Source organism: Heterostelium album, assembly GCF_000004825.1.
Source record: "Heterostelium album PN500 unplaced genomic scaffold PPL_contig1, whole genome shotgun sequence".
NCBI classification, from domain to species: Eukaryota; Evosea; class Eumycetozoa; order Acytosteliales; family Acytosteliaceae; genus Heterostelium; species Heterostelium album.
In genome coordinates, this window is record NW_008805078.1 from 395,489 (window position 1) to 418,357 (window position 22,869).

General features: G+C 32.4%; 9 protein-coding genes across 9 annotated transcripts; 3 read left to right on the forward strand and 6 right to left on the reverse strand.

The window, feature by feature from the left end:
• Positions 1-22: 22 nt before the first annotated feature.
• PPL_00999 (uncharacterized protein) lies at positions 23-784 on the reverse strand (the record flags this gene model as incomplete). Its single annotated transcript, XM_020572017.1, has 1 exon — positions 23-784. One exon carries the CDS (start codon positions 782-784, stop codon positions 23-25), a length of 762 nt encoding a protein of 253 aa, XP_020437875.1.
• A 55-nt stretch (positions 785-839) lies between these two features.
• On the reverse strand, positions 840-4,476 carry PPL_01000 (Polyprotein; the record flags this gene model as incomplete). The annotated part of the gene is made up of 4 exons (XM_020572018.1): positions 840-2,011; positions 2,093-2,536; positions 2,610-4,007; positions 4,245-4,476. 4 exons carry the CDS (start codon positions 4,474-4,476, stop codon positions 840-842), a joined length of 3,246 nt encoding a protein of 1,081 aa, XP_020437876.1.
• A 2,271-nt stretch (positions 4,477-6,747) lies between these two features.
• osbI (OSBP family protein) lies at positions 6,748-8,103 on the reverse strand (the record flags this gene model as incomplete). Its single annotated transcript, XM_020572019.1, has 3 exons — positions 6,748-7,162; positions 7,245-7,826; positions 7,904-8,103. 3 exons carry the CDS (start codon positions 8,101-8,103, stop codon positions 6,748-6,750), a joined length of 1,197 nt encoding a protein of 398 aa, XP_020437877.1.
• A 269-nt stretch (positions 8,104-8,372) lies between these two features.
• PPL_01002 (uncharacterized protein) lies at positions 8,373-12,172 on the reverse strand (the record flags this gene model as incomplete). Its single annotated transcript, XM_020572020.1, has 5 exons — positions 8,373-8,385; positions 8,876-8,935; positions 9,303-9,418; positions 10,193-11,920; positions 12,155-12,172. The coding sequence occupies 5 exons, from the start codon at positions 12,170-12,172 to the stop codon at positions 8,373-8,375; spliced, it is 1,935 nt and encodes a 644-aa protein (XP_020437878.1).
• A 641-nt stretch (positions 12,173-12,813) lies between these two features.
• On the forward strand, positions 12,814-14,206 carry PPL_01003 (SRPBCC family protein; the record flags this gene model as incomplete). The annotated part of the gene is made up of 4 exons (XM_020572021.1): positions 12,814-12,864; positions 12,991-13,216; positions 13,308-13,455; positions 13,999-14,206. 4 exons carry the CDS (start codon positions 12,814-12,816, stop codon positions 14,204-14,206), a joined length of 633 nt encoding a protein of 210 aa, XP_020437879.1.
• A 128-nt stretch (positions 14,207-14,334) lies between these two features.
• PPL_01004 (uncharacterized protein) lies at positions 14,335-15,228 on the forward strand (the record flags this gene model as incomplete). The annotated part of the gene is made up of 1 exon (XM_020572022.1): positions 14,335-15,228. The coding sequence occupies one exon, from the start codon at positions 14,335-14,337 to the stop codon at positions 15,226-15,228; it is 894 nt and encodes a 297-aa protein (XP_020437880.1).
• An 878-nt stretch (positions 15,229-16,106) lies between these two features.
• PPL_01005 (sialidase family protein) lies at positions 16,107-16,982 on the forward strand (the record flags this gene model as incomplete). The annotated part of the gene is made up of 1 exon (XM_020572023.1): positions 16,107-16,982. One exon carries the CDS (start codon positions 16,107-16,109, stop codon positions 16,980-16,982), a length of 876 nt encoding a protein of 291 aa, XP_020437881.1.
• A 644-nt stretch (positions 16,983-17,626) lies between these two features.
• Positions 17,627-20,250, reverse strand: canA (serine/threonine-protein phosphatase 2B catalytic subunit; the record flags this gene model as incomplete). The annotated part of the gene is made up of 6 exons (XM_020572024.1): positions 17,627-18,335; positions 18,472-18,696; positions 18,722-18,780; positions 18,868-18,995; positions 19,098-19,340; positions 19,446-20,250. The coding sequence occupies 6 exons, from the start codon at positions 20,248-20,250 to the stop codon at positions 17,627-17,629; spliced, it is 2,169 nt and encodes a 722-aa protein (XP_020437882.1).
• An 813-nt stretch (positions 20,251-21,063) lies between these two features.
• gtr3 (putative glycosyltransferase) lies at positions 21,064-22,248 on the reverse strand (the record flags this gene model as incomplete). The annotated part of the gene is made up of 2 exons (XM_020572025.1): positions 21,064-21,076; positions 21,497-22,248. 2 exons carry the CDS (start codon positions 22,246-22,248, stop codon positions 21,064-21,066), a joined length of 765 nt encoding a protein of 254 aa, XP_020437883.1.
• Between the last annotated feature and the right edge of the window lie 621 nt (positions 22,249-22,869).

A 22,869-nucleotide genomic window follows, 5' to 3' on the forward strand; every position in this document is an offset into this window, starting at 1 on the left:
ATATTTTAAATAATTTACAAATTTATTGTTCGTTTATGTCAATTGATACGGATGATGAACTGCTATCACTATTATCGCTACTATTATTATCATTATTTTTGTTTGTGTTGTTAGGTTCATTTATATTTATAACTGTGTTGTTGTTGATGTTTGTTTCCTCTTCCTGTTCTTTAAGGTTGTTGTTGTCCATGTTTGGCTGGACATTACTCCCTGATTCAAACTGTTTATCATTAAAAGCGGTTTGAAATTCTTCAGTTGTATTCTCTTTGATTTCCTCTTCCTCCTCCTGTTCAGGACCGTTTCCAAAATTGGGTGTATCAAATTCGTTATCATTGTCTTCAAAGAAAGTATTCTCTATTTTTTCTATTTCTTCACCTTCGATCGATGATCTGAGTCTGTTGAATTTCGATGATGGTGGTGGAGGAGGTGGTGGTATGGGATGGTTGTTCGTCGCTATGTTACCACCCTCTGCATCTGCCATACTCAACGCAATTGCCATTTGTAATTCAGTATCGTAAGATTGATTCAAATGGTATTCATTCTGATTGAATGTTCTATTATTTCTATTGTTTTGATTTGTCTGTTGTTGTTGGTGTGAACCTCTATTGTTATGAGTATGATGATTATTATTATAGTTGCCGGGAGGTGGAGGAGGTGGTTGTGGAGCATTCAATGCCATCGCTGGATGTTGTTCAGCAATTGGAATTGCACCTTGATCCGACTGGTCAAGTCCGGCATCCAAGATAATGGAGAGACTGGTATTGTACTGACAAAGGACACCCATCTTCTTCCAACCAAAGTCCTTCTTTCCGTATTCCACAACGAAATCAAATGTTGGATTACCATGCTTCATAATATTGTTGACTGTCTTTATGAGTACTTTCTTTTTGTAGAAGCAATCCAGAGCCAGCTGTACCAATGGCAATCTTGAAGGTGATGTTCGAGCGTTGTTGGTTGACCTCTTCGATCTTGAGGAATTGTGGACACAGTGAAATTGGATAGCCAGTGAACATGAGAGCGGCACGAACCTTGGTTTTTCCAATGGCGTTTTCAATGGTCTTCCAAATCTCATCGCCAACCAACGACAAAGCGGAATCGGCAATAACAAAGTTTGGATCTTTCTGTCCTTCAAAGGTAAAGATGATTCCACCGTCCTCTGGGACATCGACAAACACACCGGTAAGCGCAACCTTTGGGGTGGCATCGGCAATCACTGGCTCACCCCAATTGTTTCTAATGATACGATAACTCATAAAGATGAGGAATCCAGTGAGCAGACCGGATGGAATAAAGATATAGTATATCTTAGTGACGATTGGAATGATGATTGGCCAGCAAGTCCAGATCAAGAAGAGTGGGAACATGAGGAATTCACCGATGAAGCAGGCACGACGCAGACGATAACATACATAGGTTGGTTTGGCAAGGAGCATCTTGTAGAATCCCCAGAATCTACCGACAAACACCTTCTTCAACAACCAATAGTATGCCTTCCACGGTGAGAACAATGGGAAGAATTTCTTTCCTACCAAGAAAGTTACGTTCCAACACACGATCATAACGAGCACCCAGAATGCCTGTGCAAACCAGATTCCAACAGAGAATTGCTTGGTGTTGTCGTGCCAGAACGCACGATTCGAGAAGAAAGCATGCCAGTAGTCGGCGAAGCCAAGATTCTTTACGTTGTAGGCACCAAGAGAAATGATGATTGGCAGCATCAAGAGGATACCTTGCATGAATAGGAAGACGGGGAAGAACAATGCCTGTAGGATAACAGTGATATACTCGAGAATAACCATTGGACCTTGAGCTTTTCCAAGCTGTGTCCAATTGGCATTGATACGCTTCTGGTTCCACAATGGCGAACCAAGAGTAACCAAAAACATATAGACACTATTGATTCCTACCATTGCAATACCCAATTCATTTGGAACACTAATTAATGCACCTACAATATTGAAGACAGCAAACTTATCAAACTCCCAATAGTCAAGGAATGAAATAGAACATTCTAGAGTATCAAAATAAAAAAAGGATTAATATATATGCTTATAAATATTAATATTAATATTAATTAAAAAGTAAAACTTACCATGTAACCAAATTAAAATAAGATTCAAGAATGAATTGGTTGGTGTCTTTGTTCTCTTTGAGAGGTAAAGGTGTAGTGGGAAGAATACTAAACCTACTGCTTTGATTGGTGCAAATACAAGGTGAGGTAGATCTCTAAGTGATTCCATAAAGTAGAATGAAAGATATGGACGAATGTCGTGGATTTCAAACTTTTCCTTTGATGCAGATTTCTCTTTCATGATTGCTTGCCAGCAGAGTTTAACTCTTGTAATACAAATTAAGATGACCAATGCTTGCATGAATCCCAACATATCCAATAGAATAAAGATCAAAGTCATACCGGATGCTTCTATCACTGCTTGAGTCTCTTTCCACTTGCTGCTTCTGACTTCTCTCTTCAATTCAGCTTTCAATACCTTTATGAATGTTGGTATTCTCCAAACAGTAACTAATATCACCAACACTAAATTATATTAAAATAATTAACTTGATATTAGTATAGCAGTAATATAATATAGTTATGAATATGTACTTACTGAATATAAATGATATAATATCAATAAACATAATACCAAAGTATCTGAGTGCCATTAATCTTGACTCTCCGTCGGTCTTACAATCTTTGATGACAGCTCTAACGAGATAGATACCTCTCCATGGGAATATCATTGTGAAGAGTCCGAGAATTACGAATGGTATATCGATGATGAGATTTTGGAAAACGATCGCTACTTCTCTGTGTTCGTTGTCGCCACGTTTGTACTCACGAATCACTTTGATAAACGATGGTATTCTCCAGAGGGTGATAAAGATGATGAGTGTTGGTACGATACAGAGTATGTCAAAGAGAACATAGAGTAGATAACGTAGAATCAACAGACGACGTTGTGCGTATTTACGTGCTGGATCATCGATTTCTCTCAGACGACTGATCAATATAGGTAGACGCCACATTGTGAGTAACAATAGTACTGGGAATGGAATATCGATGATCAACAAGAAGAATTGTTTACCAACAATCTGATGCCACGATTGATTCGTAGTCGAGGAAACAGTGGCTGCAGGTGCTGGATTGTCTTCATCGTCTGCATTACCATTAGCATTGCTTGTATCCATATTCACAGAGGTGTTGTTGTTGCTGTTGCTGTTGTTGTTTGAACCTTCGTTGTAACTAAAGATTTTAGCTGCTTTGAGATGTCGAATGGTTGTCGGTGCTCGATAGACTGTCAGCATCAATATTAGGAATGCAATTGCTGTTGGGATATCGAGTAGCAAGAACACGAATTGTTTCATAATGTATCTTCGCTGTACCCATCGCGATACACCCGTTGGGAATCCACGCACAAAGAAGTACGCTCTCCAACCTGTTCCCAAGATGATGAACGAACACAGGATGAATGGAGTATCGATCAGGTCGACAAACAACCAACCGAAATGGTGGAGAATACAACGACGACGTTGATGATTCTTGGTTGCGGCATTGCAGTCGCGAATCATAAAGGGTGCACGCCAAACCAGTATGGTGACGAGTGCTGCCATCGCTCCGTATGGAATGTCACGCATCAACTTGAGCCATTGCACCCAGATGATGTATCGATAGGACTTGTTGTTGGTTGGTGACTTGAGCTTTCTGTAGATTCTTGGCAGACGATAGACAGTTGGAATCAAAAACAACATAAATAAAACCATTACAATATCGACAAAGATGTACCAGATCTGCTTGAGAACCTCGAATCTACGATCGCCAGCACGGATATTCGGTGCGCGCAACTTCTTGATGGTGATATACAGACGATAGATTGTTCCAACAATGAAGATTGTGAACAAAACAAACATCAGGAGATCCAACAGCGCCCAGAGAACTTGTCTGATAATCTTTATTGTCGAGCCATCCCACGTTCTGGCGGCAGAGGCTTCACGATAGGCATAGACAACTCTGTATGGCACCAAAACAAGGAAGATCGAGCAAAACATGACGAAAACATCCCAAAACAATTTGATAAACTCCCAGATCACCAAGACACGCAGTTCAAAGCTGAATACAATCGAACGTTCCTTGCGGTGTCTCTTCAGTGAGATGAATCGCCAGTGGAACAGTGTGACGACCAACAGCATCGGGAGACACAGCAGATCTGGGAAGATCAGCAGCATGTGCTTGTAGAGTTGCTTACGTACAGTGTCTTGTTTGGAGTATCTGCCAGTGGGTTGCTGTGAGTCTGAAAACGTTGAGTACAAAAGGAATGGAATACGAACGACGGTTCCAATCGAGAGGATCAGCGCAAAGAGTGCTCCGAGATCGGCAAACGCTTGGCCAACCTGCTTGAAATAGTCGCCAAACTTGATTTTAATCGATGGAAACTTGTAGGTTGTGAAAAAGAATCCGACGGCATTCACCGCTAGCATTCCGAGTGCTATTACATATGGCACATAGGTCTTGTGGTCTGGAATAGCCTTGCTAATGAGCCATCCATACAAAAAAGACAACCCAAGAAAAGCACAAGGGAAAAACGGTAATACCACCACAATTCTAGGTATACTCAATACCGCATGTGTAAATTTATTATTTCTAATATCATCATATTTATTTATAAAAAACTAAATTTAGAATAAATATAAAAAAAATGTTAATTAAATTTGTTTTTTTTTTTTTGATTGATTGATAGATCGATCGATCAATAGATTGATCAAACACAACACATGTTAAAATAACATTACCTGTACTACTATTGAATAGAGTGTTAGTGGTAAACTTATTATACCACATAGGTAACCTAGTAATTCTAATAGTTTTATAATTAAAAACAAGATTAAAGGTGACCCACTATCCATTTTTTGTTATTGTTTTTAACTAAATTAAAAGAGATAACTAAAAACTTTTCAAAAGGGTCTATATATATATCTATATTTGGTATATTATGATGAGTTGAATGCAGCTTTTATATATATGGTATTTTTGTTTTTATTTTCGATATATTCTAACTAAGAGAAAAAAGAGTAATACTACAATTAATTATAAATAAGTTAAAGTTATGAATTGAATGTTTATTTTTATTATTATTTATATATTTATTACGATTTTAAAAAAAAAAACTTAAATATAAAACTGTTTTTTTTTTTTTTTTAAAGATTGCTTTTTTTAAATGATTTTTTTCACACACCCATTAAAATCAAACGATCAAAGTTTTCATCGAAAAATTTTTGACACTGAATTGATCAAACAACAACCATTCCAAAATTAAAAAAGAAAAAAAATAGAATGAAACACATCGGCCAACAATGATGGCATTTTGGGAAATCGAGAAATTTCAATAAATCATTAATCTTAATTTAAATTGATCATCATACTTCCAAATTTAGAAATCAATGGCAAACAAAGTTAAATCGATAACTTTTTTATAATAATAATTTCAAACAAATATTTGCATTGTTTGCTTTCCCACATAAACTAATGGAAGTTTGCAAATTACTGAGCTGTTAATTTTTTTTTTGTTCATCTTTGGGAAATATAAACAAACCTAAATAAATGATTTCAAAATTTAAGAAAAAGTTAATTTACAAACATAATAAAATTGATTTTAATATCATACTTTAAATAACTTCTATTAATAATAATTTTTTTGAAATAAATAAAACCTTTTTATATTTATTCTCAATAAATTTAACTTCAATTATAAATTTCTAATTTTCTATTAGAGACAAATAAAATTTAACCTTTTAATCAATAAACTAGATTAGTGTTCATTACAAATTCTTTTTTAACAAAAATGTTGGAGCAGTGTTTTTTTTTTAAATGGGACTACAAGCGGTTAGTCTGAGAGTAGACTCCTGAGATCCTCTCAGATACGACCAAAACACACTCATTAATACTATATGCAATACATTCTCAATTGGCTAAGTTAGGGATAATCAATCTTTCTTTTTCCAACCCAAGGAGATTTCGAAGAGAAATGTATATCACTAGACAAACTGTTGTTGTGCAGCCAATTTCCAGACATTCCAAATTTGGCAACTGTGAGGATGATTCACAAATTAGAAAATATGGAACCAATCGCATTTGAGTGCCATCCCCACTCATTTAATTCACCAACACCACAGATCTCTGAGAGCATTCCGGGCGGTGCTTCCATTACAGTCGCCGACAAAGCATTTGCTCTTACCTATGCCGACGCCGATAAAGTAAAGACGAAACGAAAGAACCTTTTCTCAAAGGAGAAAATGAAGAAATTCAAAAACAGTGTCTATCAAATCTTGGCGCCATCCACCCAACTACCCATTCATCTTGTCGACTCTGAGACACTGGTGACCTATCTTGTGCCATTCCTCATGGAGCGCTTTTCATGAGTGGTGTTCCTGCGCATCGTCTCGAATACGAGTTGACTTTGATCAGCTCAACGTTTGGTATTGACGGTAACTACTATTCTTAGATATTTTAATTTAAAAAATATAAATAAATCTTTAGAAATTATTTATTTTTAAATTCTTTTTAATAAAAAAGTTATGAATAACAGAATTAATCTAAGAGAATGTAAAACTATTCATCTTTAATCATTATAGTAATTTATTCTTTTATTATACAATTAAATTATTATATTTATTATATTACTATAACAATGCGTTTAGATAAATCTTTTTTTTTTTTTTTTTGCTAAAAATATATATATTTGTTATTTTTAATTATTTCTTTTTACTCTTTTCCTTCTTTCCTTCTTTTCTAAGTTTTGCTTCAGCTCTTTGTCTTTCTTCAACGATTGATTTATATTCTTTAGCTTTATCGGTGTTGCCTTCCTTGAGATACCTTAAATCTTCACGGAAACGACAATCGGTTGGAAGTGGATTCTCTTCGTAGACGATACCTGGCGGCACCATCTTGATATCCCAATATACAGTGTTATCAAACGACAGATGAGTCAACCATGATCCCTCAAAGCTACAGATTACATCGGCGTCTTGTTTCTTTTCTTTTCCAGATTTCGACTCGGTTGTTCCAGTCTTGAAGATCTGTCCTACAAAATAATCGGAAGGTTCTTTTTGTTTCGAGAAAATTGATCTTACAAATCCTAGCGCATGTGGATTAAATGTAATTTCACAACTATATCGTGTTTATCAAAATACAAATTTTAATTAATAACAAAATAAAACAACAATATTTTGAATCAATATTTTAAACTTACCATATCTTATTCTTTTCATCGGTAAACAATATCTTTCCATTGAAATCAGTTAGTCTGTCACCCCAGAAGATACCTTTGACCAAGATCTCTGGGAGTGTCCAAGTGATGGTTCCTCCATCGTGGAACTCAATTGTATGTGTACCCTTTTGGTATCCTTTGACGATGTTTCCTCTGCAGCTGGCAGACCACACTCCGTAGCCGTAGTAGTGATATCTGTTGTCTTTGTCTTGCACCTGCCAGTTACTGATGGGTGGATGATGTGAAGTCTGTTCACAAAACACCTTGGTACCGTCGTAGAAATGTCCCTCGAATGTCTCACCCAACAGTGGGTTGAATGGTTTCGTTAGAGTACTGGTGAGATGCAAACCACTCATAGTGAAAGCAACTACATACTTGAGTCTCTCAACTGGATCGACAGCAGCCGCAGCCTTTGATAGATATACAGGAGCGTAACACCAAGTATCAGTCAACTTCTCCAAAAACGATCTCGGTTCAAACAATGCAATTGGTAGTGAAGTATTAACCAACTCTTTACCTTCGATCAAACTGTTACCTGCACTTTTAACCAATTCCCAACAAACTCTAAAACAATATGAAATAAGTTAGTATTTAAATAAATATGATAGCAATCAAATTTTAAATAATTAATAATAATTTACCCTCTTTGCTTTTTTAATTCAACCTCATCAACGAATTTCCAACCACCAGATGGATGTCTTTGATTCTGTGCAAATACTTTAGCCTGCAATTGTTTACCATTTCCAGGATGAGTTATCTCTGATGATGAGGAGACTAAAGGTATTGATTTACCAAGTGGAAATGGAATCTCACCACTTGAAGACATAACCTTTGAAGTCATTTATATTTATATATATTTATAGAGATAATTAAAAAAAAAATAAAAGGTAGATGATTTAAAAGAATAAAACTTTGGTACAAGTAGATAATTTACAATTAAAATTGAAAGATTTAAAATAAACGATAAAAAGTAAATGATAATATATTAAATTATTAAAAATACAAATGAAATTATATAAAATAATAATATTGGTAAATTTAAACAAATATAAAAATAAGAATTCTAAATGAATTTAAATTACCAGGTATGGTATTACTTTCTTAATAATATTATGCTACTGTACTATTATATTAATATTATTATTATTGTTATTATTACTATTGTTTTTGTTTTTTTTTGATAAATCTAATAAAAATAAAAATAAAAGAGATGTTAGTTAGATACGAAAATAATAAAATGATATTAATAGAGAGAGGTGTTCAAAGATAGAATTAATTAAATTGTTTTTGTCCAAAAATAATAATAATAATGGTTGAATATTCGACCAAAAAATAATCATATCATATGGAAAAGAAATTAATTAAATGTGTTTGTTAATTGACCAGTTGGAAATAGTGTGATGTGATGTTATGTTATGTGATGATCCTTTTTGATAATATTAATATTACTTGAGTGCAAATTTATCAAAATATAAAAATATGTGATTGTTCCAAAAAAAAATTAATTGCAACTCTGTGAAGAAATACGAGTTATTTTTGTATGGTTGTATTATTAATATAAATATTTGTAAGTGGTACTGTTTCTTTGTTTTCTGATGTTGTTTGTTCAATACTAACTTGTCAACACTGCAGTATGGTATGCAACACCAATCATCCAGTAGACAGACTCTTGTCTTTGTCAGTCAGTTGGTTAATGCAAAAATGAAAAAAAATAATTAAAAACAAAAAAAAAAAAAAAAAAAACAGGAATGAATAATAATAATTAAACTAAACAACAAACAATCCTACTACTATCGATAAACCTAACCAATATAACCAAATAAAATAAAATAAAATATTTTTATTTAATTATTAAATTAGAATTGGTGAAATGATAAACAAAGAGCAACCTTTTAGGTGGTGGGGTGGGTGTTTTTTTCGTGTGTGGTGAAAAGAGGTGAGAATGTGTGTTGTTTGTATAGGTAAAAAAATTAAATTTTTGTGATTCTACGTTTTTTGAATTCTCAATTCAATTGAATTGTGATGTTGCTTGATAATAACAATAGCTCTGTTTTTTGGTGTTGCTGAAGATTGATATTGGGGTGGATTCTAGTGATATTGAAGATGTTTGTATTTTCTTTTGCAGAGATAAAAGGAAGTTGTAATGCTAAATATATCTTAGTAAATAAATAATGAAGAGAATCTATAAAATCTGTTTTAATTTAAAAGATATAAATGTATGAAAAAGCAAGCAAATCAAAAAACAAAAAAAATCTTTAGTAAAAAATAAAAACAAAAATAGTTTTTTTTAAAAATAGATTGGTTGGGAGTTTTTTTTTTTTGCCTTTAAATTTTTAATTTAAGAATATTTAAAGATATTAATAATTTATTTACCTTGACAATAATATTTTATAATAAATAGATAAAATGATGATATATATAAGATTTGATTATTTAAATTAAAAATTGTTGTAAAATTGATTTTTTATTTCTAAAAATGAATTATCATTAATAAATGGTAAAATTTTGACATTTATTTATCAATTTTTCAGATGATTTAAAAAAAATTAAATTAAAATTTTTATAAGGTTGTGGTTATATGTTTGCACCAATCAAAAAAAAAATTGGCATCAAATTCCTAAAAAAAGGAAACAGTTAAGTTGAGTGTGGTTGTCGTGTGCACAAAATATGGTCATATCATATGGTTGTAATATTTTTATATATAAATACAACTCTGAACCATTCAGTGGTACATTTGGACAAACTTTAGTTATCTTTTATTTTTTGAAACGACTAAAACTTTTATTCATTTCATTAGTAAAAATAACACACTATTAATGTCAAGTTAAGTTCATATATACTTACTTAGTAAACTATTTTATAAATACACACGCACACACATTACAAGATTTCTTTATAGGAGTTAGTTTAGAGAGGTTAAATTATAATACAAGATTGTTTATTTTAAAAGAAAGTTTTGGGTTCTTTTCAAGTATAAACTTTGACTTGGCACTATCGATTGCCAAGAATCTACAGTTTTCAGACATTAGTGTATATTCATGTTCAACTTCAACTTGAGCTTGAACCTCTACTTCTAGTATTTTTAATAGCATCTGTTTATCATCTTCAATGTTGTTGTCTTTGTCATTTTTCTTCTTTTTCTTTTTCTTCTCTGATTTCTTCTTGCTTGGTAGAACAAGATTTCTTACGACATACCACTTGAATGGTTCTTTTTGTAGTGTTAGATCTCTATGTTTCTCAAAGAAGAGGAATTTCTTTTGTTTCTCCCCGGATGCCAAATACATATCGTTATACTTTATGAAATAGCTATATCCATTGGTTGATTGTATTTCGAATTGATTGATATCGATATTTCCAAACGTTACATTAAGTTGTAGATTGTCGTTGTTGTTTTTGTTGTTTTTTGATTTACTATTTTTAGATAGTTCTAATATTGATGTTGGTGATGGTACAATCGCAACGGCCAAAGAATGAGTTGACGAATCTCTGAGATGTTCGAGTCGGTAGAGTGCAACATCATTGCGTCTCTGAACTTTCGAGAGTGAATGATAAACTTTATCGAGTGGATCTTTGAACCATTTGTATTTGACGATCGACATTCCAACAACAATCGGTAGCGAAATGAACAATGTCCATGGTAGCGCCAAGCCGACGACAGCACTGCCAGCGATGAACCCACAATACGCAGTGTTGAAAGCACCACGACGATAGTCACACGATTTGAAATCTACATAAGCTTCGTAGCATAGCGGTAGCAGCGATATAAAAGTAAGTGGCAACATCACAGCACCAAACAATACTCTTGTATTGGCGAGGAATGCAAACGACGTATTCTTCAAGGTTGACATTGCAGGCCGAAGAAAATCCGTCAAGTAAACGACGGTCTCTCCACAATATTCGAGAGCTGGCCGAATTGTTATCATTATTGTGTTGGCGAATGACAATGCCAGTTGTATTGATGACGAAATAAACGATACTATTTCAAGCGAGCTAAGTCGCTCTGCACTCGCCACACTATAGACAGTCGCCGCCAATCCGGCAACCATACATATTCCGCCGAGAATATTGATAGAGTTTGCCGGTAAATATGGGAATTTATTAGAGATCGATGCTCGTAGCTGCTGAATGAACGTTGATTGCTCATTTCCAGAGACAGCATTGAAAGCATAGCTAAGTTCAATCGCCACCTTGTTGAGACCGATGCCAGCTATCACACCGGTGATATCATTGCTATGCTGTTGGTTGTAGTAGTCGAGCATCGCTTGGAGATCGGATGGTTTCAACTTGTTTAGAGTGACAAGCGATGGCAGGTTAAAGATAACGCTATGTCTAAATCCAAGATCCGACACGACAGAGAGCGCTTCTTTCGTTTTCGAGGGATCGAGTATATCGAATTTCATTTTGACATCCAAGATAATTTCTTTGATCGTTCGGTAAAGACCACTAACAAAATACATTGGATCTATTTTCCTGAGGAATTGCAAGTATTGGCTGGCGACATCCTGTGGTGGATCAACCAAATATTTCGGTGGAATCAGCCGTCGATATTTCAAGAGTCTGATTTCTTCGACGTGTGTTTCGAACTTCTTGTTCGAAGAGAGAAACTCTTGTAGTTGGCAATCTAAGATCTCTTGATTGATTGGATGTTTATTTAGTGTCTTCTCAAAGAGAATGAGTGGTAGGTATAGGTTCGACGCTTCTTTATAAAATGCCAGATCATCATTGATTATAGCTTGTATTTCAACATCTATAACAGGCCTTTCTAAACCTAGTCTTTTCAGTATCACTTTGTCAAACATAGAGATTAAGATATTTCGAATGCATATAGTAACATCCTTATTTATTGTACATTGTAAACTGTTTGTTTTGTGATCATATTGAAAACTAGTTACTTGATGTAAATCTTCCATTTTCCTCTAATAAATAATACTAATACTAATCATACAAAATAAATATTAAACCATATCTAACATTAACAATAATATAAATAAATATAATAATAATAAAGAGAAGGACATTTAAAAGGTATTCATTTGGTGGTGTTTTACAAGACCAACTTAAAAATTTAATTCATTTTGCCCAACAACAATGATCATGTTGTAAGGCTTTTTTTTGTTTTGCTTCGCCACACAAAAAAAAATTGGTCCTTTATTATAAAATAGAAATATTAATCTGAATTCATAGATAAATTAAGAAAATCAATAGAATATTGACATGATTGTCGTGAGAAGATGTGTAGTTGTAATTTTTAGATTGCCGACAATACTTATAAATAAATTATCAATATAACTATTAATAACTAATAGTTATACATTATATATCGATTGTTTTTTTAAACAATATGCAATATTAAAATAAATAATAACAAAACAAATAAGTTGATATTTATGCCCAAAAGAAAAAAAAAAATCTAAAGGTGGGGTGAACATCACCAAAATTTTTTTTTAATTTTAATATTAAATTTTGTTTTGTGTTTAATTTTAAACAATCTTTCAATTTCATTGAGTTATTTTTTAAAACAAAGTAATAGATAATCAATTAAAAGATAACAATGTCAACACGTGCCTTTGCTTCATCTGTCATCCCTGTACCTTCAGAAAAGGTTTGTATTCTCACAAATCATTATAATTATAGATAGATAGATAAATATTGTTTGTTTTTTTTTTAGTTATGAATAATAATAATAATTCTTATCTATTCATTATTATTATTATTATTTTATTATTAGGTATGGAATGTATTAAGAGAATTCACTTTCCCAGAAAAAGTATTCAGTTCTTTGATTGAATCAGCTGTTATGGACGAAGGTGCATGTTCAACCTCCGTCGGTGCCGTTCGTACTCTAAAGTGGAAGACCGGTGAGGTTCGTAAGCACCGTTTGTTGGAACTCAGTGACTTTAACCACTCTGTCATCTGGGAAGTTATCGAGAGTAACCCACCAACTGAAGTAACTGGTAATTATTGATAATAATAATAACTATTTTTTTTTATTTTTTTATTAAATCATTACAATCACTCATTCATTCTCTTGATTGTTAACAATAGCTTCGATCAGTTATTTGAAATTGTACCGTATTGCCGATACCAATCAAACTTTGTTGACCTGGGAAGGTGAATTCAGTAGTGATGTAAAGAACGACATTGTTCAATTCGAGCAAAAGTCATACCAAGTCAATCTCCAAGAAATCAAGAAGTACTTTACCAACTAAATCTACAAAGATTGAACTTTTAATACAATGTATAGATAGATTGAATAAAATAAACAAAATATAAAAATATGGTCTTTTTTTTTTTACAAAGTAAACAAATTTTCTAACAAAAAATCGAGTTTATAGTATTTTAAGAATAAAATAAACTAATATATAATTGTGAATTCGATAAAAAATCACTGTCATTGTTCATTTTTTCGAAGAAGACAAGAAGTCGTCTTCTAATGTATTTGATAATAGAATCTTTTTATTAAAACATAAATAATTAATTTACAAAATAAGTCTGATTAATTCGATATTGACGGTTTCAATCGAATGATTGTTTTGTTGAAAATTTTCTTGAGATATTGATCACCAAGAAAAAAAAGGTGCAACCATTTCCTTTTGCGTGTAAAAATAGAAAAATAATAAAAACAAATTAAAAAATATTCAAAACAGACACAACCAAATGTACAACTTTGTCAAGTGTTCGATGAGGTGAACATCAATTGGTTGTCCGTTGCTTTAAAGGTTTATTAGTTAATTAGCGAAGATAACAAGGTTGCACTGCAATCATTGAAATATTATTGGGTAAAAAACAACATTAACTATTCGGGATCACTTTGTAGAAATGTTATTGGGCTTTGTAAGTTGACTTACAGATCTGTTTTTCTTGTAACTTGGACAAATCATATCGTTTCTTTTGTTAGGATTAGATTAATAATGAATGATCACTATGAAACGACAAGAATATAAATACTAATAGTTTAGGGTTTGAATTCAATACAATACAATACAATTCAATTCGATATCAATTAACAAACATACAAATATATTATTACTTATTTTTTAAAATATACATACATTATACATAAATAAAAAAAATGAATTTCCTTGCAGAAACTCTTACTACCGGATATGTAGGAATAACTGACTCACCAGCCTATGGACAACTTGGTAGTACTTTGTATGGTTTTCATCATGGATATGGTGTCAATCACGAACTTTGGTACACAACATCGACCAACGGAGCAACATGGACTGCTGATACTCAGGTTATTGGTGTACAAATGACATATTCTCCAGCTGTTGTAATGTTTCTTTCATCTCTATTCGTTTTCCATCGTGGTAGTCCAAATACTCCTGTAGGTTCTTTGCATTATGTAAAAGCTACTGGTTCAACAGTAACAGGAGACACCTATGTGGCTGTCCCATATGAGGTTTATCAAATTGCCAACTCTCCATCTGCAACTGTTTTCAACAACCTTTTGTATGTTGCTTATCAAGGAGGATCAATAGTGGGCCATCTTGAAGGTAATGGACAGTTGGTTCTTGGTTCTTCAACAGATGGTGCAACATATAATTGGAATTATAAGATAGTACCAGGTGTCACATTAACTGGATCACCATCGATGGCAACATTCAATGGAAAGATCTATATTGTATTCTGTAACACTGCTTTGGGTAATGGTGTCTATGTTACAAGCACATCAGATACCAACACTTGGACCACTCCAACACTCATTCCAAATGTCCAAGTATCAGGTGATCCAAAACTAACAGTCACTGCAAATAAACTGGTTTTAGTACATCGTCATCCAACCAATGCCAAACTTCATGTTGTCACATGTAACAATCTTGGTGTTTGGTCTGCCGATCAAGTTGTCAACACAAGTGATATGTCTCAGGATCCAGGTGTTGGTGTTTTCAATGGTAAAGTTATTGCTGGTTTAACTACTAGTACTGATGCATATATGCATACAGTTCTTGAACAATAGATATAAAATAAATAAATTATCATTTCCAATTTATTTTTAAATTAATTTGTTATCAATATTTATTGGTGAGCTCAATTTCTCAATTTAATTTTGTTCAATACATTTCATAAGTCATATTAAATTTTTAACTTTAGAATTCATTTCATTATTAAAATAAAATGGTTGTTTTATATAATTTTTTGACACTTCTTTGTATTAAATAAATAAATTATTTTATTTTTTAAACCTCATTGTCTACTCAGTTTACTCAAATATATATTATTGGAAAAAATATAACCTATAAAAGGAATGGTTTAGAAGATATGAGTTTCTTTATAATAATACTTAAAAAATAAATATCAAATATATTAACAGAATAGTGAAACTTTTTTGATAGCAAATCTATCAGATCTATTTCATCAACCAGAAAGTGGAAATTTACAAAAAAAAACCCTTCTGAGTTTTGATTGGATAAACTTCTGACTCAAAACATAAGCAAATTTGATTTTTTTAAACATAAAATTGATATTATTAAATATTAATAAATGGTGTAGATTATGAGAGTTCGAGGTTGAAACAATTTTTTGAACAGGGTAGGAGCAAATTACAAATCAATAAAAAAAAAAAAAATTTGGTGAATTCTTAAAAAAGTTGTTGGGGTTTGTAACTAAGTCAGAATATGCAAACTTGGATAATGATTTTGATTGCATCGAATTGGATTGAAAATGAAAGACAAAAACTATAAATAACAGTAAAGAAACAAGTAGAAAATCAAATCAATACAATATTATTAATTCTAATTTCAAATACATTCTTTATTATATTCAAATAAATAACCTAAAAACAACCAAATAAATATTTATTTATTTTTCTTTATTTAATAATATATCAATTAAAATATGAATTTTAAACCAGAAACTATAATAACAACTCCAAGCTATTATGGAATTACTGATTCACCAGCCTACATACAATTAGGTGGTACAGTATACTGTATTCATCATGGTTATGAAAATAATCATGAACTTTGGTACACCAAATCCAATGATTTAATTACTTGGACCGCTGATGCTCAGTTTGTAGATGTACAGACGACATTCTCTCCAGCTGCTATTGTGTTCAATTCAATTATATACGGTTTCCATAATGGAAGTCCAAATAGTAGTGGTGATCTGAATTATGTAAAAGTGACTGGTAACTCTGTGACACAGGATAACCCAATTCATGGTCTTCCTGAATGGAAATCGTCCAATTCACCATCTGCAACGGTTTTCAACAACCTTATGTACCTTGCTTATCATGGACCGAATAACAATGGAAAGTTGCTACTTGCATCCTCACCCGATGGTGTAGCTTCCAATTGGAGTTATAAAGAAGTACCGGGTATCACAATAACTGGATCACCATCGATGGCAACATTCAATGGAAAGATCTATATTGTATTCCGCAATACCGCTTTGGGTAACGGTGTCTATGTTACAAGCACATCAGATACCAACACTTGGACCACTCCAACACTCATTCCAAATGTCCAAGTATCAGGTGATCCAAAACTAACAGCCACTGCAAATAAACTGGTTTTAGTACATCGTCATCCAACCAATGCCAAACTTCATGTTGTCACATGTAACAATCTTGGTGTTTGGTCTGCCGATCAAGTTGTCAACACAAGTGATATGTCTCAGGATCCAGGTGTTGGTGTTTTCAATGGTAAAGTTATCGTTGGTTTAACCATAAGTACTGATGCACATATGCATTTAGTTAGTGAACTATAATTATAAAATAAAATAAAACCATTGGTGTACTACATTCCATTAGTGCATCATCATCGTGGTCATCGATTATATTTTATTTAATTCTATTATTACTATTGAAATCATCCAATTGATCAATAAAAACATTAGTTGATGACGAAAAACTACTGTTCTCTCGTTTGACATTCTTGGTATTTAATATCACTTGCATTGCACAGACTCTGACCAAGAGTACCTCAAGAGTTGATCTAGTATTGTAAGGTTACTTCTTTGCTTCTTACTTTAATTTGATCTGCTTCTTATTTACTTGATTTTGATCCTTTTTCGTAATCTTTTTGTTTTAATAATAGACTATTACTAATATCAATCAATTGGTTAAAAGTTTGAAAAGATGAACAAAGTTGTTGAAAATGATTTTTTAAAAAATCTTTTTTTAAGAAAATGATGATCGTAAATAATTGTTTGCGATGGTATTAGGTGTTACATAGTGATAGTGTTCGTTGACTCTAAACTACTTTAATGATAATTTAATAATAAATTAAAGTTTAGATAACTTTAGCAATTTTTATTTTGTTTTTAAAATAATATATATATAAGTAACTTTTTGTTTTGTTTTTGTTTTGTTTTGTTAATTTTGATTAGCTCTTATTCTTTAAAGAATTATTTTATTCTTTTGGTGCCTCTGTAATTTGAATGATTTCTTGTGGACCTGTTGGTGGCTTGAGATCGGCATACGAATTGCTACGGAACAATTCACCACGACTGTTGATACGGAACAATTCACCACGACTGTTCATACGGAGTAGTTCACCACGACTGTTGACACGATCGATGTTGGGTGGACGCTTCTCGTTGACCAGATCCATCTTTCTGGCTTTGGCAAAGTCACCGAGTGCCTTCTTGAGTGCATCGGGTCCTTCGGTGAGCAGACCCTGTGGGATGGTTCGCGACGGAGTGAAACTCTTGATCATCATGATGGTCTCACGCTCCTGTCTCAAGATGGTGAACATACGCATGATCTTTGAGACCGATCTGACCTTGGCACGCAACATCTGCTTACGCTTCTCCTCTTCGTGGTCCACAACCTTGGTCTCTTGCTTCTCGGCTTCCTCGTCGTCACAGAGATTCAGAAGAACCAGCAACATCTCAGCGACCTTCTCAGAGACAAACGGCATCGACCACGAGAATACATCCATAAAGTTTGGCAACCAGTAGGGATGTGGTGAGCAATTGAATTGTCTAATATTCATAACGTTGTTCTCATATCTCAAGACAGCACCCTTATTGTTATAGGCATCAAGGTAGTTTGGTGCTGAAAACAATGTAATAACCGATGGGAATCCAGTTGCATCATTTTGTAAATGCATCTTATAACTAAATAAAGTAATAATAATAATAATAATAATAATAATAATAATAATAATAATAATAATAATAATAAATGAATTAACATTCACAAACTATGATTCAAACTTTGTTATTATATATATATATATTGATTTATACATACCCAGCATTTTGAGCTTCATGTGCTCTGATAACAGATAACAATTTGTTTTGTTGTAAGAAATGACAGACTGCTCTGTAACTATAGGTATATGAACATCCTCTTACATCATTAGGCAAGTAATGATCTCTAATTTCAGGAGAGAACTCTTCCATTGGATCTGCCCACAATAAATCACTGAATAATACATATAATAAATTGATCAATATGATGATTATTAATCTACTACTAAATTATTAATATCTTAACATACCACATTGGACCACTAGAAGGTGGTTCCTTAAATCTATCTATATTTGCAATGTCATCCAACTGTAAAAGTGAATCATCATCATTATTAGTATACTGTTAACAGTTCGATCGAACTAACATATCTAATTATTGTTGTTTGTAACATACAGTTTTAACATCTGGTGATAGACCACCATGGATACACAAGAATTTACCATTCATTAAAGCAGCCAAAGGTAATGCATTGAATGACTCTGTAATGAAATCATAGATTTCTTCAGAATATTTATGAAGACCTATTTTGATTTGTTTTGTATTGATAATTTGATTTTCATTCATTTAGTTAGTTAGTTAGTTATTGATGTTGTAGAGATGTGTGATAGTTATTGAATACATACACTCCTCTTTAAAAGTAAAATAATCAGTCAAGTGTCTACATTCGTGGTTACCACGCAACAAGGTGAAAGTCTTTGGATAATTGATTTTACAAGCATATAGATACAAAATGACCTCCATTGAGAAGTATCCACGATCTACATAGTCACCCAAGAATAGATAGTTGGTGGATGCCGGTGATCCTCCGATATCATTTTCGAAAATCTTTATCAAATCATAAAATTGACCATGTACATCTCCACAAACTATTATTATTATTATTATTATTATGTATAATTTAAAAGTAGTAGTTGTTTTTCTTATTAGTAAAGTGTTAATCTAATCATAATAATAAATAATGATAAATTTACCTGTAATTGGTGCATCTACACAAACTAAAGTTGGTTCTTTTTCTAGAATTTCAGCGGCACGCTCAACGATCTCTTTGACATCGTCGTGGTTGAGTCTACCTTCGTGGAAGAAGTGTTCCTGTAGTTTTGGTAAATTAATTGTGTTGTCTGCATTGAATAAAACATTGTGTGCCAGTGGTTCATTTCTTGGATATTTGACACTTGACACAACACGGTCGGTGGTAGATAACTTTATATCTGTCATTGATTTGGTCCAATTCAACTTGGCACGATTACCTGGTGATTTTGGTGGTTGTTCTCCATCTTTATTGTTACTTGTTGTTGTTGTTGATGATGATGATGATGATGGTGTTGTTGTTGATCCTGTTGTTGTTGTTGATGATGATGTTGTTGTTGTTGATTGTTTATCCTTTACATTTGATGAATTGGTAGTAGCAGTTGTTGTTGTTGATGATGATGGTGATGATGAAGTAGATGGTTGTTTATAGAAATTAATAGGAGAGTTAGATACTTTGTTAGTTTTGTTTTCATGTTGTTGTTGATGATGATGAGAATGAGAATGAGAATGGTGACTATTCTTTGATGATGATGAAGTAGCAGTAGCAGTAGAAGTAGTAGGTTTAGAATTGATAGAGGTTGGAGTAGTAGTAGGAGTAGCAGTTGTGATAGATTTTGATTTAGCAAGAGTTGTAGAGGTAGTAGTAGGAGTAGGATTAGTGATGGATTTCTTCTTTACTTCTTCATTTGACTTTTTATCATTGGTTTTAGAGGTGTCCATTGGATCTGAGGGTGGTGATGAACTCATTCTCTATAATATATATATAACTAACTGTTGTTGATCACAAATCGATTGATGATAATATATACTATACAAGCTATTTATAATTATTTACTATATATAAATTATTATTTAGAATAAAATAAATATTAATATTAATTAAAAAATTTTGATTAATATGAAAAGGAATTAATTGGTTTTGAAAAGAACAAAAAAAAATTTTAATTTTAGATTTTTGATTGTTTGATGATTCTGCGAATAGCTAAAACAAATATTGATCAATATGATTTTTGACAATAACTATTATTACTTGTATTTCAAAGAATTCGAAAAATATATGTTGTTTCTATTGTTTGTTTGGTTTTGTTGTTTTATAAAAATATTAAAAATGACTAAATTTTTAATGTATTTAAATTTTTATAAAAATAAATCAAATAAAAATAAAAATGATAAATGTGTGGTGGTTTGTTTATTTTTGATTACCTGTTTGTTGTTAGTGATATGATTATTATTATTATTATTATTATTATTATTATTATTATTTAATGATTTTTTTTATAAAAATATATTTATAACCAACTATCACTATTCTTAATAACTTTTTTACCAAATTACAAAAGATTTGACTTTAATAAGACTTTGTATTGATTTTCAATTAATTTATTTAAAATCATTAATCAACTTGAATTCATTGATTTTGTGACAAATTTTTCTGTTTTGTCCGGGCTGACAACATCACCTTCTAATTTTTTCATTGAATTTTCATACCTTTCATTTTTTTGACACTTTCACATGTTTATAATAAAAAAAGATTTGAATTGTTTTGTCAATTAATCATATTTATAACTTACCACTATATATATATTTATTTATATATTAGGAAGTGGTAGATGAATTTGTTGTTTTGATTAACTATGTTTATTATTATTATTGTATTATGGTATATCCATCTATTCTATCTAATGCTTTATTGTAGGATAACTGCCATGTCTTGTAGAGACTCTTTACACAGTTTGGTATGTCGGTGAGTTTTGTGTCGTCGTTGAAGTTCCAGGGTTTCGGCAGCTCTTTGAGTCCCGCTGTGAAATGAAGGAAGTGCGTGCTCTCGTAGTCCCAGAGTCGCGGATCACTGCACTCGCAGTGTGTGATTTGCACGCCGTACGAAGGATAGTCGAGTGCCTTCCAGCGCAGTGTGTAGTTCATTACGTCCTGGTCGTTGATCACCGGCATCTTCTTGGCGACGACATTGATATTCGCGACGAGTCGTTCATACACCTCTGGCTTTGGCGCCAACACCACCAAGCCACTGTTGATGAGCTTGAGGCGCGCCGGCTGGTACGCGCAGCTGTTGGCGTCGGCATCGACAGTCGCGTAGATCGCCTCCGAGTCGTTCTCATCGATGTAGGAGAAGAGGTGGTCGATCGAGCGCAGAATCAACATGTCCGAGTCGAGCCAGATGATTCTGGTGTACTTGGACATCGCCCACGATTTGAACTTGGTGAACGCTGGCATCCAGCGCGCGATCTGCACCGACACCTCGCTGCCAACCTCGATTGGCTTGACAAGCTCCACCAGACATCCGAGTTTAGTCAGTCGATTTACGGTGGCATCCGAGATCTTCTCGGTGACCAACACCACCAGACTGTAGGGTGTGCCACTGTCGTCGAGTGATTGCTTCAGTGCAACCACGCCCTTTGCATACTCATCGTTATTCACAAAAGTAACGTAAGCATACTCTCCATTTGAATTTATTTTTACATCTGTACCTTTATTATTATTACTATTGTTATCATTATCTTTATTATCTTTATTTGTTTGTTGTTGCTGCTGTACATTTACATTTTTATTTTGATCAATATTACTTTGTTTTATATTATTTATATTATTCTTGCTATTTGTGTTGTTTTTTAAATTTACATTTGACTCGTCATCACCAACTCCACCTCCCAACAAAACAATGAAAAATATCAAATGAATTGATAGTAACAGTAAGATGACTGGATTAACTTTAGATTTCGCTCTCATTATTAGTTAAATAATATATATAAACTAATCTAATCTATCTCTAGCTATCTTATCTGTCAATCTATTTTTATAAAGTTGTAGAATATTAATTAATGAAAATTAATAATGTGTTTTCTCATTTTTTTTTTTTAATTAAACAAAACTGACTGACAACCACTACTACTAAAGCTTAACTTTATTAAACTCACATGAGCAAAAAACAAAAATGAAAAATTATCAAAAATTATTATTATTAATTTCACATTTTTAAAACACATTTTTTTATTTTTTATTTGTTTGAATCAATTTTTGATTTCATATCTTTAATATCTTTGAACTACACTCTCTTATTTTCAGAATAATCTTATTTCTTTTAAATTAGATTGTTGTTTGTTCATTTTTTGCCTTATTTATCGATCAATTTCAATTGATGGGAAATTTAGATAAATAAATTGAGAAATTTGATGTTTATCTTTTTCTTTTTTTGGTTAATTAATTCAATTCAAATTTGAATTGAATAAAAAATAATTAATTTGAAAAAAACACTAGCTTAGAATGTATCTGTATGATTGTTGGTTGGGATTTTGATGTGGTAATGATGTTTTTTTTTGTTTTTGCAAAAATCCCATTTTGCGCACACAT